The sequence below is a fragment of the Eumetopias jubatus genome, unplaced genomic scaffold (assembly GCF_037043125.1).
Source record: "Eumetopias jubatus isolate StellerSeaLion01/CBP00866 unplaced genomic scaffold, mEumJub1_p1.0 scaffold_13, whole genome shotgun sequence".
Lineage (NCBI taxonomy): Eukaryota > Metazoa > Chordata > Mammalia > Carnivora > Otariidae > Eumetopias > Eumetopias jubatus.
The window spans coordinates 54,361,714-54,375,919 of record NW_028274819.1 but is presented as its reverse complement, the minus strand read 5'-3'; the positions used below and the strand labels follow the sequence as shown (position 1 = coordinate 54,375,919).

The 14,206-nt window shown below is 56.4% G+C and overlaps 1 protein-coding gene and 1 pseudogene across 5 annotated transcripts in view; one reads left to right on the top strand and one right to left on the bottom strand.

Moving 5' to 3' along the window:
- Positions 1-14,206, top strand: part of ARAP1 (ArfGAP with RhoGAP domain, ankyrin repeat and PH domain 1) — a 62,136-nt gene that overhangs the window by 31,604 nt on the left and 16,326 nt on the right. For all 5 annotated transcript variants that reach the window (XM_028115857.2, XM_028115855.2, XM_028115858.2 and 2 more), the window contains 12 exons: positions 2,403-2,572; positions 3,175-3,242; positions 3,833-3,966; positions 4,109-4,264; positions 4,632-4,701; positions 5,010-5,130; positions 5,545-5,747; positions 6,417-6,523; positions 8,738-8,937; positions 10,854-10,939; positions 12,134-12,316; positions 13,370-13,544. In XM_028115857.2, coding sequence (XP_027971658.1) covers positions 2,403-2,572; positions 3,175-3,242; positions 3,833-3,966; positions 4,109-4,264; positions 4,632-4,701; positions 5,010-5,130; positions 5,545-5,747; positions 6,417-6,523; positions 8,738-8,937; positions 10,854-10,939; positions 12,134-12,316; positions 13,370-13,544 — 1,673 coding nt within the window. The remainder of the gene's footprint in view (positions 1-2,402; positions 2,573-3,174; positions 3,243-3,832; positions 3,967-4,108; positions 4,265-4,631; positions 4,702-5,009; positions 5,131-5,544; positions 5,748-6,416; positions 6,524-8,737; positions 8,938-10,853; positions 10,940-12,133; positions 12,317-13,369; positions 13,545-14,206) is intronic.
- On the bottom strand, positions 7,723-8,116 carry LOC148162657 (small ribosomal subunit protein eS12 pseudogene; annotated as a pseudogene).

Below are 14,206 nucleotides of genomic sequence, written 5' to 3'. Positions count from 1 at the left end.
TCTAGGTACAGTGCCTTATTCAGGCCACTTTTGTCCAAGGCAGTGTTGCCAAGGAGAATGGCTGACCTACCACCTGCAGCCGGTTTCTAGGGGAACAGCATGAGGAAGCTAACTGCAGGTCACATTCTTTCCCCACACATGGAGAGGAGATGATGAGAGGACAGGGTGATACGGAAGTAGCCATGTGTCCTAGGAGTATGGTTCTACTGTGGAGTCAGGGTTCAGGTCTTGGCTTAGATGCTAGCAGGATGCCTGGCACAAAGGACGGAGCTACTCTAAAAAATGTTAATTGGAATAATTTGTTGAAAGCTTGTAACAGAGGGGAAGATGGGCAGGGTCTGGGGGAGTGTGAAAGAGGGGTCAGGAAAGACTTTCAGAGAAGCAGAACTTAAGTTTGGCGTTAAAGGACGAGAGGATGTTCTGTGGTCAGAGCCTAGGCAGAAGGGGCTCCTGGAGGAGGCAAGAGCAGGAGCAGAGGCCTGGCATCATGATCATGCCCCAGCCCTTGCTTGCTTTTGCGGTAGACACACATTGCCAGTCACTGCCGGGAGCACTGAGGCAATAACCAGGCTGAAAATAACCAGTGAGACAAGTTGCTCACCCACTCTGGTGTTCCTCCTTGGCCCCTGCCAGACGCTGGCTGAGACAGTGGGTGGGGCCAGGCTTCTGGGGCTTCGGTGCCTTGTTCCAGCTGTGTGGGCACACAACATGCCTTGTCTTGGTTAATTCTCCAAACACCCCGTCAGATTGGTGATGTAGTCCCCGCTCTACAGAAGAGGAAACTGAGGCTCAGAGAGGCTAAGTGCTTTCCCTTGGACACATAGGAACCAAGACTGAGGCAGGGTTCAAACTCCTATCCAATGCCAAAGCCAGGAGACACTCAGCCTGTAGGGAGCAGTGTGATCTCTGCGGAGACACATACACGGAGCACTGTGGCTGTGGGAGCCCAGGGGGCCCTGAACCTGGCCTTAGAGTTGGGGAAGGGTTTTGGTGGGGGGGCAGGATGGTGATAGCAGAGATGAGGGGCTGGTGTGCAAGAGGAGTGTGGTGGGCAAAAAGTGTTAGCAAGGATGTGTGGAAGAAGGAACCCTCGTGCCCTGTTGATGAGAATGCAAGTTGTTGCAGCCACTGTGGAAAACAGCATGGAGGTTCCTCAAAAAAATAAAAATAGAACTACCCTATAATCCAGGAATTCCACTGCTGGGTATTTACCCAAGGGAAATGAAAACACCAATTCGAAAAAGTATATGCAGCCCTATGTTTATTGTAGAATTGTTTACAATAGCCAAGATATGGAAGCAACCTAAGTGTCACTTGATAGATGAATGGATAAAGAAGATGTGGGAGATATATATTTATATATATGTATATATAGACACACACACACACACATATAAAATATTACTCAGCCATAAAAAAGAATGAGACTGTGCCATGTGCAACAACATGGATGGACCTAGAGGCTGTGATGCTAAGTGAAGTCAGTCAGTCAGAGAAAGACAAATACCGTATGATTTCACTCATATGTGGAATTTAAGAAACAAAAAGATAACAAAAAAGACAAAAAGCCAGCGCTTAAATATGGAGAGCAAATTGGTGGTTACCAGAGGGGAGGAGAGCGGGGGCGTGGGGGGAAGAGGTGAAGGGGAAAAGTACACTTAGCATGATGAACCCTGAGAAATGTGTAGAATTGGTGAATCATCATGTTGTATACCTGAAACCAACATAACACTGTATGCTAATTGTATCGGAATTTAAAAAAAAATAGAGGGGTATGATGGGATCAGGTGAGTTTGAGGGGTCTGAGGGCACCCAGGGGGTGGTGAACATCCATGTCTGGGGCAAGAGAGAGGGTGGTCTTGAGCCAGAGATCCACAACTCAGGGCCTTAGGACTTGGTTTTCAAGGCTCTGGTCTGTGCCCTTGGCCTGGATGCCCATTTTGATCCTGACCGATCCACTCGCCAACAAATGCCTTCTTATCCTTAAAAGCTCAGGTAAAGCATCACCTCCTCCAGTCTAACCTGACTCCCCAGGCTAGGATGCAGACCACTCCCTAACCCCTTCTGGCTCTTCTAGATTGGAGACCCTATGGGTACATGTGGCTGAAAGCTGGAGCTTTGGGGACAGGTGACCCGGTCACAGCAATGCAGGACCAGCTCATGGCCAAAGAAGGGACCTGCTTCCTTTAAACTTGAGGAGCTTGGAGGTTTGGGGGCAGGGGAGTGAGGTGGTGGTGGTGGGGCTCCTGTCTGAGTTTGTGGAATGAATGAGCTTTGCTGCAGCTCAGGTGAGCTGGGGGCTCAGTGGGTTTGAGTCCTGGCTCTGTCACATAGTGAGCCAGCCCAGTGACTCAGCTGCCTGGAGCTAACCCCCTGGTGCCCAACTTTTGGTCTCTTCCCAGCCTTCCCTCCAAGGAAGAGGAGTTACTGTCACCACCGCTGTCCTCCCTTCCCCAGCCAGAGCCTGAGGAGCCCCCGGCCACCTTCCCCCGGGTGCCTCCACAGCCGACGTCTCCACCTCCCAGCCCCCCGGAGATCCCCCCGAAGCCTCTTCGCCTGCTCGCAGAGTTCGGTGAGTGCCGTAGCCAGGCACGGGGTTCCCAGTGCGTAGAATGGAATCAGGGCCCCTCCAGAGTCTGTAAGGATGCAAGGATCAAACTTTCTGTTGGGTTCTGCCACCAACACAGTGTGGCCCTGGACAGGTGAGCATCATTCTCTTCATCCTCACAATGGAGACGGCACCCATCCACCTATCTGATCTACTGACTGTTAAGTGCACGTAGCAAACTTTCTGAGTGGCTCATGGCTTAAAGTCTAGGAATATTTTCCATGGTTGTCAATGGTTTGCTTTTCCTTGGATTGTCCATTTTTCTTGATTCTTGATTCTTGTTACTTTTTTAGGCAAAAGCCTAAAAAGAGACAGCCCCTGCCTCTGACCCCCAAACTTGCCACCTATTCAGACCTCCTGTCCTTTGGCCACCCCTAGTACTGTCCTATGAAGCCCTGAGAGTATAAATAGCATTTCCTGTCCCCTGTGCCTGTTTCTGAAAGCCAGGCTAGAATGAGGGTCTCCTTTTGGCTGAGGGTGTCTTATGTGAAGCCAGGCCAGGGTGCCCAGGAGGGGAGGCTAGGTTCCTTGCTTCTGAGTCTCCTCCCACCCCTCTCTCTCCTCAGATGACTCTGACTACGATGAGGTTCCAGAGGAGGGGCCAGGGGCCCCAGCCGGCCTGATGACCAAGAAGGTGGGGCAGGTGGCGATTAGGGTTTGGGCTGTCCGTCAGAGTGGAGGGTGGGCTGCCCAGCTGCGTTGCAGACCCTGGGGACCACCCGAGAGAGAAAGGGCCGTCAGTTCCCGGGAGAGCTTCCTTCCCCCTTGTCGTTTCACCATGCAGGGCTTAGGGATGGAGCATAGCACCTGAGCTCTGGGCCAGGGGTCTGCGGACGCTTGCTTGTGGCCCCAGCTCCAGCCTCCTGCCATGTCTGGACGGCTGTGTGCGGCCTCCTCTCTCCCCTGGGGTCTTGAGCACTTCTCCCTTGGAGAGTCTCCCTCCATCTCTTTCACTTTCTGTGTTCCTGGGCTCCACGGGTATCTTAACTCTCCATGCCTGAGTATTTTTCACTATGCTTTCATCTTTCTGTCTTTGATGCTGTCTCCCTGGGTCCCTGTGTGGTCTGCCGGCAGGGGGAGGGTGTGGAAACAGCAGGGAAAGGGCTGAGTTGTGTGGGTCCTGGACGGAGTGGACCACAGGGGCGTGGCACCCCTGGGTGGGTGTGATCTGGGGCTCGAAGGGAAGCATGATGCTGAGTGGGTCTCGGGGGCGGGGGGTGCCAGGAGGAGCTCCCAGTGAGCCACGTCCCACGGGCTGTGCGTGTGGCCAGTCTGCTGAGCGAGGGGGAGGAGCTGTCTGGAGACGAAAACCAAGGAGATGAAGATGAGGATGACCATGCCTATGAGGGCGTCCCCAAGTAAGTGTCTACTCTTCCCCGGTGGGTGTCCCACCCAGCCACCCTCCTTTCCCAAGCACAGCCCGGCCACTCCACCTCTTCAGCCCCTCCCCTGGGGGAGCCCCCTTCCTGGGCTCCCTCATTCCCTCTCCTCTTTCCCCAGTGGTGGATGGCACGCCAGCAGCCTGAGCTCACCCCTGCCCAGCAGCCTCCTGATCCCCGAGCCACCACCACCCACCATGGACGGGCTCCCTGGGGACCCCACCCCCATCACACCGGTCATCAAGGCCGGCTGGCTGGACAAGAACCCACCGCAGGGGTGAGTGAGGCCTGTTAGGTTCTGCTGGTTCTCTGCATGGAGATGGGAGTGCTCTAGGATACTGGCCATACCAGATCTGAGAACCAGAGGGGCTAAGGTTATTTGAACAGGTCTCTCTGCAGGCATCCCCACCAGACGTATGTTTTATTACCCTTAAAATTGGGAAGGCCTACTTTGAGTCTGACTTCAGTCATTCTTGCTGTAGATAAAAATCCATCTTCTCAGTGACCATTGGGTTCCTTCCTCCCTTGAACCTGGCTATTCCTAACTTTGTATGTGACTGCCAGAGAGGGCTGGGGTAATCTTGGAGCCTCTCCTCTAATCCCCAATCCTTTGCTCTGTTGTCCCTCTGTCTCTGCCTCTCCAGATCTTATATCTATCAGAAGCGATGGGTAAGACTGGATGCCGATCACCTGCGATACTTTGACAGTAACAAGGTGAGGCCCGTGTTGGTCCCTGACAAGACCCCTGCTCCAACCTGGCCCTGGGCCGACCCTTGACACTGGACGTAGGTGGAGTCCCTCCCCAGACGAGTCCTCACCAGAGCTCCGGTTTGACTCCTTGAGCCGTGTCTTCTGGCCAGCCAGCCAGCTGTGGGCTGTGGTCAGGGTCAGTTTTGGTGGCTGTCCCTGACCATCGGTGGGAGACGGAGCTGTAGTTAGCTTTGGTTTCAGCTGAGGTTGAGGGAGCCAAGGAGGGGCTGGGCCTCTGGGCCCAGGAAGTACGGCTTCCTTCTCTTCCCCAGGATGCCTACTCTAAGCGCTTTATCTCTGTGGCCTGCATCTCCCGCGTCGCTGCCATTGGAGACCAGAAGTTTGAAGTGATCACGAACAACCGGACCTTTGCCTTCCGGGCAGAGAGTGATGGTGAGGTGGAGGGCAGGGAGAAGACTGGCAGTTTGGCCTGATAAGTGGTGGGGGGGGTGGGGGTGGAGATAAGTTTGGGTGGGGGGAGAACCGAGGCACCTCTGCTCCCCCAACATCAAACCCAGAGAGGAGTCCATCCTCTACGAGGTGGGGGAGCGTGAGGGGCACTCTCGGACTGGCTCTGTGCTTGAGATACCCACTGAGTCCTCAGAACCACTATATTTCCGTTTACAGGGGAATAGGCTCAGATAGGCGAAGTGGCTTGCTCAGTGTAGCTTGTCCAAGTCAGAGAACTCAGAGATCATCGGAGATAGGTGGGCCAGTCTGGGTGGACTTGCTGGCAGAGGTGTTGCCTGAGGAGCCTGGAGGGCTGCCAGGCTGACCTCAGACTGACTCTGTCCCCTTTGCCTGCAGCGGAGCGGAAGGAGTGGCTGCAGGCCCTGCAGCAGGCAGCATCCGAGCAGGGAGCCCGAGCCCGGCTGTCTAGCACTTACCCTTTGGGTGTCCGGGGCTCAGAGCTGCCTGACCATGCTGGCAGCTTAGAACTACGCGGTTTCAAGAATAAACTGTATGTGGCCGTGGTTGGGGACAAAGTGCAGCTGTACAAGAATCTGGAGGTGCGAAGGGGTCAGCCAGTTTGCTAAACCTCTTCTCTGCCCCCTGCCCACCTGGTCCCTCAGTGTTCCCCTGCCCTGTGCCCACCCGGTCCCTCAGCCTGCCCTGTGCCCACCTAGTCCCTCAGCCCTACCCCCTGCCCACCCGGTCCCTCAGCCCTGCCCCCTGCCCACCCTGGTCCCTCAGCCTTCCCCCTGCCCCGTGCCTACCCGGTCCCTCAGCCCTTCCCCCTGCCCACCCAGTCCCTCAGCCCTGCCCCCTGCCCACCTGGTCCCTCAGCCTTCCCCCTGCCCTGTGCCTACTCGGTCCCTCAGCCCTGTCCCCTGCCCACCCTGGTCCCTCAGCCCTGCCCCTTCCCTTTCTTCCTTCCCCCGACTGAGCTCAGCCCTGTGCTGGCCACCCTTCCTGCTCCTAGTTCTGTCGCTGCCCCCTGCCTGGTCCCTGAGGATTATCTTCCCATCACTGCCCTGCCCCCTGCTCCCCCTCCCTATTGCTACATGGCCCCTGAGCCTGGGTCCATTTACCCATGTGCAGATTCCTGAGCTCTCTTTATCTCCTTCCAAGGTACTTTCTAGTCCCTAAGGTACTACCTTCTCTTCCTCTCTCTCCCTCCCTGGGCCTTGAGCCCTGCCCCCAGGCCTTGCCCTCACCCCCTCCCCCCTCCCTGCCAGGAATACCACCTGGGCATTGGCATCACCTTCATTGACATGAGTGTAGGCAACGTGAAGGAAGCAGACCGGCGCAGCTTTGACCTCACCACCCCCTACCGCATCTTCAGGTAAGCCTGTCTCCCCTCGTTTACCTGCATCATCTCTCTCTGCCAGGATTTTCTTCTTGCTTATGTGGGAAGCTGCCCCTGATTTCTCCCCTCCCTTCCCAGCCCCCCCCATCCTTTACCTCCACTCACTAACCTGCTCTGACCCTTCCCTTCTAAGAAGTCTCCCTTTTATCCCACCCCCTCTGACCATCACCACCCCCCCTTCCCCTCACTCACTCCCAGGCCGTCAGCTGCCACCTCTGGAGCACTGTGCCAAGCCTTAAGGTCACGTCGTGTGTATTAGTCAGCTTGGTTGCCACGTATGACAGAGTAGCACAGATGGGGGGGCTTCAACAACGGAAGTTTATTTTCTCTCAGTTCTAGAGGCTGGAAGTCCAAGGTCAAGGAGCCATCAGGGTTAGTTCCTGGTGAGGCCCCTCTTCCTGGCTTGTAGATGGCCCCCTCCTCACTGTGTCCTCACACGGCTTTTCCTCTGTGTGCAGGGAGAGAGAGAGTGAGCTATCTGGTGCCCCTTCCTCTTTTTATAAAGAAACCAGTCTTGTCAGATTAGAGCCCTACTCTTATGACATTATTTAATCTTAATTACTTCCCTAAAGGCCCTATCTCCAGATGCAGTCACACTGGGGGACACAGTTCAGTCCATAAGATCCTGGGTGCACCCCTGAGTCACTGTGTGACCCGGGCACATCGCTTGACCTCTCTGTGCCTCAGTTCTCTTCCTCTGTGAGTAAGACCATAGCAGTCTTTGTAAAGCTGTTACCTGACTCAGTGCCCGGTAACTGTCTGTCAACACTGGCACCGTCACACCTCCGCTGACCTGTCCTTTGTCCTTAGCTTAGATCTCTGTCTTCCGCAGGGACTTTGTCCTGAGCTCCAGACCTGCATGTCCAACAGTTTTGTGGATGTATGTCCCCCTGTGACTTCCTCCTCGACTCCCTGGACCTCCCAGGCCCCTGTCTCCACCCATGGGGACGCCTGCCTCTCCCGCTCAGCCCCACGCATGCCCGGCACAACCCCTGCCTTGCCTCCATGGCTCTCTCACCTCCGTTTGGCCCCTCCCCTCGGTCCTTCCCCATTTTGTCCCAGGCCAGGGAGGCCTCGGGCCCAGTGGCGGCACCGCCTCACGCGTTGGCTGCCTGTCTGTGACTGCCAGTGGGGTCTTGTCTTTTCTTTTTGTTGAAAGCCAAGTTTTTATTTGCTTATTTCTTGCCTTTGAAGTAGTCTTGGATGACATCCTTGGCCTGAGATTCTTTGCCATAATCATTAACTACCACACAACTGCGACCAACCACTTTCCAGTGTTTTCCTTGACTGTCGGTTTTACAGAGGCCTGCTTATTCACCGAGTTTCTTGTCATCAACTTTAATTAGGTTGATTTGGTGTTCAGCACCAAGGGCCTCCACCAGCCTGACATATGTAGGCCGAGCCCACCAGATGTAAGAACACGAAGACAGGAGTAGTGCTTATCTAAGGCCTTGGCAGCCTGCAGATTCCACATGCGAGGCCCTCATGGATGAGCACGGTCTTCAGCACCTCTGGTCAGGCAGCATTAATGCCTATCATCTCTCTAGCAGTGACACCTTTTTTGGCCATGGTAGTGAGTTATAGGGGTAGCAGAATCTTGACTGCACACGTAGGTGGGGTGGTGGTGGCAGGGAAAGAAAGAACCAGAGAAGACATCTCTTTACCCTCTCCACTGCCCCACTGAAACCCTCCACTGCTTCTCTGTTGACCTCTGGGTGCACTTTGACCTCCTCTGCCCAGCACAGGCTTGTCCATATATGTCTCCCGGCCTCCTCTCTGCCAGTCTGCCCATCTTGGCCACAGGTCCCAGAATGCCCCGTGTGCCATTCTGCCCCTTTGCACATGCTATTCCCTCTGTCTGGAATGCCTTTCCACCTCTTCTCCTGGCTAAGCCCTTCTCATCTGTCAAGGCTTAGTTCAGGCATCATTTCTTCCCAGCAGCCTTTTCTATTTCCTGGGTGGGGCAGTGCCTGCTCTGGGCTCCCCCAGCCCCCACGTGTCTCTTAGGTTCATGGTACCCTTGCTTCTGTCCATGCCCACCTTCCTCACAGACCCAGGATGCCTCCCTCTTCTGGTTATGAGTGCTCAACTCCTTGCTCCGCCCACTTCATGCTGTGCTTCTTCATGCTGCCCCCAAATCTCTCTGAGCCCTCTCCCACCAGCCCCCACCCCCCACTCCTGTGTCCCTAGCTTCTCGGCCGAATCGGAGCTAGAGAAGGAGCAGTGGCTGGAGGCCATGCAGGGAGCCATTGCTGAGGCCCTGTCTACCTCGGAGGTGGCCGAGCGCATCTGGGCCGTGGCCCCCAACAGATTCTGTGCTGACTGCGGAGCTGCCCAGCCTGACTGGGCCTCCATCAACCTCTGTGTCGTCATCTGCAAGCGCTGTGCAGGTGTGTGGGGCTGGGGCACCAGACTGAGGCATGACAGGACTGGTGTGTCGGGATGGCAGGTGGCCTGTCTGGCCGGAGGGGCCGAAGCCAAGACGGTAGTCAGATCTTTATCGATGAAGTTGCATCTGTGCGCCAGGCCTTTCTTACTGTGATGAGCCTGTAGCACCGAAATTGCAAGGCAGGGATTTGACTGCACACGCTGTGGGTAGGACACTGAGGCCCAGAGAGGGGGAATGGCTCATTGTGGGTGGCCTGGCAAGTAAGTCTGGATTTGAGCCCAGGCCAGTTGGGGTCTAGCGTCCCCCTCTCCCCGTCACATCAGAGGAGTGGAGGGAAGCAAGACAGGCGGGGCTAGCAGGGCTCTGCATGCAGTGGGAGGATCTGATGTTTCATCTGGAGGAGATGGGAGGCAGGGGTGGGAGGGCCATGGTCAGATTCGTGCCTCAGACTCTGGCTGGTGGGTGGAATCTGAGACTGGAGGCCAGTGGGGAGGCTGTTAATGGCTCCACGAGAGAGGAACAGGCTGAGGCCTGGTCTGGGGGAAATGATGCAGAGAACTCGAGGGATGTACAGGATCTGTGGTGTCAAAGTCACTGTGACAGATCAGATGAGGAAGGTGAGAAAGACAGAGCCTGGAGCCCAAGATGCATTCATCTCTCCACCTGGCATTTATTGGGGGTCTATGCTGTGCCAGACACCGTGAGGTATTAGGGATTTGGCTCTCAGGGGAGCTGATGATGCCCAGGTGGCAGCTTTGGGCAGCTTGAGATGGGGATCTGGGGCAGGGGATAGTTCTGGGGAAGGTGCTGAGCTAGGGCAAACGTCCAGGAGACCTGGGGCTGTGAGGTCTGCGTTCAGGAAAGAAATGACTTGATTTAGAAAGTTGTCGACTCACGGAGGGGTGCGGGTGACTGGTGTGGATGAGGTGCTCCATAGGAGACTGCAGGGGGGGTGAGGTTGAAGCCAAAACTAGGTGGTGCTAGGCGCTCCTAGTGTCCCAGCCTGCTCCCTACCCCAGGGCTCCTTCAGACCTGTAGCTGAGTAAGGCTGCATTCCCTCCAGCCCCAACTTGCCCTGACCTCTCATTCCACAGAGATTTACTAAGTGCTCACTGCATGCCAGACTTTGTTCTAGGCATGGAGGCTACACCCTAAAGCAGACACTCAAGGTTCCTGCCGTCAGGCAGCTTACATTCTAGTGGGGAGAGGCAGAAAATACATATACGAACCAATAGAAATATCGGGTAATAAAGAGCTAGGCAGAGAATGTGTTTGTCAGGAAGCCCTGTCTGAGGAGATGCCCTGTCAGCTGAAACCTGAATGTAAGGAGGGAGCCAGCCTTGGGGGGATGGGGGAAGAGAGTCCAGGCAGAAAGAACTGTGAGTGCAAAGGCGCTGAGGCAGGAATGAGTTGGTTGATTAGAAGAGGGAGGAGAGTATGGCTGAGCAGGATTGGGATTGGGGGGAAATTCTGAGATGAGATTGCAGGAGAAGGAGGTAAGGAATTTAGATCTAATTCTGGGGAGCCATTGGGGGGGTCTAAAGCAGGGATTTGAAATATGGGGATTTGCATTTTAAGGAGATCACTCTGGGGGCACTCTGGCTCAGTTGATATGTGACTCGATCTCAGAGTGGGGGTCGGGGGTGGGGTTCACGAGTTCAAGCCCCATGTTGGGCATAGAGCTTACTTAAAAAAAAAAAAAGTTCACAGTGGCTGGGCCGTGCAGAGTGACCTGCCGGGGCGGGGAGCGGGGAGGTGGGCTGTGACTTTTCGGTTCTGTGGTGCCTGGAGCCGGGGGTGTGTGTGGCCGGCACTGGGAACAGCCTCTCCCTGTCTGCCCCTGCTTGGGCTCCACAGGGAGGCAGGGAGGGCAGGAAGGTAAGTGCTCATGTGAAGGTGAGGGCCCTCTGTCTGCAGGGGAGCACCGTGGCCTGGGCGCTGGTGTCTCCAAGGTGCGGAGCCTGAAGATGGACAGGAAGGTGTGGACCGAAACACTCATCGAGGTGGGGAGGCCTTGCTTGCCACCTGCATTTGGGGTCCACTCCACTCTACCGCTACCTGGGTCTCCCCACCCCTCTCCCTGCTCACAGACCTTGGCCCCCTGGAGCTAGAAGAGACCTTGGGGATCATCTAGTAGGTGGGGATTTTGGAAAAGTTGATTTTTGGCAAAGTCAGCAAACTGGCCCGTGAGCTAAGAATATTTTTACAGTTTTAAAGGGTTGGTTAAAAAAAAAAAAATACACAACAGAAACTGTCGTGCAGAGCCTAAACTATTTACTTCATCTGCACGCACATACACCAGTGGGTATGAGCACGTGCGTCTGGGAGCACACTTACATGTGCATATGCCCCTATCTACTTGGGGTTCCCACACTGAGGTGTGCAGTGGTTACAGAGGAGAACCTACAGCAGGAGGCTGACCACACGGGGCCTTCCTGACAGCCCCAGCCAAGCTGCAGGCCCCAGTGCAATTTGGCTGTCACATCCCCTGTGAGTTAGGGTTAGAATCCCCAGTTTAAAGATGAGGACATGGAGGCCCAGGGAGAGAAGATGGCTTGCCCAAAGTCACAGAGTAAGTCAGGGGTGGCAGGGTCTGCTTCTGTTTTTTCTCTTCCATGACCCAGCGTCCCCACACAGGACCTGACAAAGAGGCAGGATGGGGAGCCCGGGAAATGGCTGTGGGACGAATGATCAGCAAAGTGAAAGGATTAATAAACTAGTCCCCTGATGACTGGACCCCTGCATCTGTGCCCCTAGCATCTACCCCTGCTCCTCCTCCCCTGAGCCCAGAGAGGAATGTCAAGGACAGGAGAGGTTTCCAAAATCCTTACCCACCCCATTGGCTGACAGGTTAGCTACCCCGCCCCCCACCCTCCCCCAAGCTGTGATAGCCTCAGGAATGCAGAGTTCCAGATGTGGGACTGGGTGGGGGAAATAGCAAGGCCCCCAACCAGACACCAGGCTTGGGGCATCCAGCTGTCAGACTGTCTGCCTCTCGTCCTGTCATTGAGCTGAGGAACTCGGTTTGGGCCCGTAGCCACCGACTGGCCAGGCTGCCCCTCAGCTTTCCTGATGGGAAAGTGGGTGGGTGGCCTGGCTCACCCAGCCCCTTTCCTGACAACCTCAAAACAAAGATTTTACCAGACACACGGTCCTGGCCATAGGCTGCCCGTCTGATCTCTTGCCCACACCCACAGCTCTTCTTACAGCTGGGCAATGGCACTGGGAACCGCTTCTGGGCCGCCAACGTGCCCCCCAGTGAGGCTCTGCAGCCCAACAGCAGCCCTGGTGCCCGGCGGCACCACCTGGAGGCCAAATACCGTGAGGGCAAGTACCGCCGCTACCACCCGCTCTTTGGCAACCAGGAGGAACTGGACAAGGTCAGGGCACTGGGCCTCTGGGGCCCCTGGAGACCACCTGCTTTCTTTCTACCCACCCCCCCCCATTGCTCTCTCTGTCTCAGCTCATCTCTTCCGTCAGCTCACAGTGATGAGTTGGCATATGGGGAAACTGAGGCCCAGAGGGCAGAAGGGCCCTGTCTAAGCCACAGGGAGAGTTGGGGCAAAGCAAGGAGGAGTCAGGCCTGACCCTTGGGCCGAGTCCACATCCCCAGCATCTGTCGGCCTCCCTCCCCTCCTGATTCCTCTGTCTCCTGAACCGTCCTGCTCCTTGTGAGTCCTGCCAAAAGGAGTGAACTTGATGGGGATGCTATTTCCTGTCAGGCTCATGAAAAACAGCTGGCTGCTCTGACCCACCCCCATCCACACCCCACTCAAGCTGAGGCCCCACATGGGCCCCAGGCCCTGACAGGCTGGGAGCCAAGCCCTGGGCCCTGGTCTGGCTCAGCCTGAGTGGGAGGTAGCCTGCTCCGAGGCAGGGGGATGCCACTTGTGACCTCTGATTGGCCTTCAGCCCCTCCCCCAAGCAGCCCCACCCAGGCAGGCTCAGGCCAGCTAGAAGCCCAGTGGGAGCCAGGCCTCCACCTCCCAGGAACCCAGGCGTCCAGCCCCCAGCCCAGCCCAGGCTAGCCCGCCAGCTAGGAGGGGCAGCAACTCCCATTGGTTGGGAGGGCTGGGCAGGCGGTGAGGAATTCAAATGTGGGAGGAATTAGCTACAAAGCACCCCCTCTGCCCTTCCACAAGGCAGAAGGAGCTTGAGATCCTCTAGAGAACAGGCTTGGCAGCTGATTGGGTCCTAGGGGCTACTAGTAGGGGTGAGCCCTGGGCCCCTGGGGCAGCCCCTACCCACCCTCCTAATCCCTTGGCCTTTCTCTTCCCCTCTCCTCTCTCTGTCCTTCCTGCCTCTTCTCTTTGAACCTGAGGATGGGCCTCCAGACTTGGGTCACTCCTTCCTCTTCCTCTCCTCCCCCAAGCCCCCTTTCCCACTGGCCCCCCACTCCGGCTTAGGCTGACCCTCCCCTCCCCCCCCCCCAGGCTCTGTGTGCTGCAGTCACTACCACAGACCTGGCTGAGACCCAAGCTCTCCTGGGCTGTGGGGCTGGGGTCAACTGCTTCTCAGGGGATCCTGAGGCTCCCACGCCCCTGGCTCTTGCCGAGCAGGCAGGCCAGATACTGCAGATGGAATTCCTTCGGAACAACCGGACCACGGGTGAGTGGCCAGTGGGACTGTCCACCTCGAGGAATGGGGCCCCCCTGCTGCCACGGTCTGGCCCTTTGATGGGGTGCTGGGTGGGGGTCCGCCAGAAGCTGTGCATGACCCTGTGAGGTCAGATAGACGTACCACTTGAGCTGTGATTGCGGCTCCTTGAAGGGCCCTGGTACAACAGCGTGTGGCTTGGGGTATGTTTGGGTTTGCATGTCAGTGTACATTTGTGCGTCTGGCTTCCCCTTCCTATGTGTGTCCCTTTGTGTCTGTCTCTGCATCTCTCTTTCTGGATTTGTGGGTCCCTCCCTGCCCTACAGTGTGGGCCTTGAGGGTGGCATCTGTGTGCCCATGTCCGTGCATCTCTGAGACGCAGTGGATCTATATCTCCTTGCCCCTGGGGATGTTGAGGGCTTTGGGGTTTGTGTAGCTGCAGAGTATCTGAGTTGCTCTGTGGGGGTTGCATTTCTCTGTGTGCGAGTGACCCACGGCGACGGCAGCCCTGTCTGCTGCTTTGTCTGGGCGGGGCTCTGTCGCAGACTGGGGTTGGGTCCCATTGGGCTGTCCCTCTCCGGCTGGGTGAGGAGGGGAAGGTGGGGGGTGAGCACTGCTGGTCATAGCTCAGGGCTGGCCTCTGGGGCCATTTCCGAGGACCAAGGGTGGAGCTC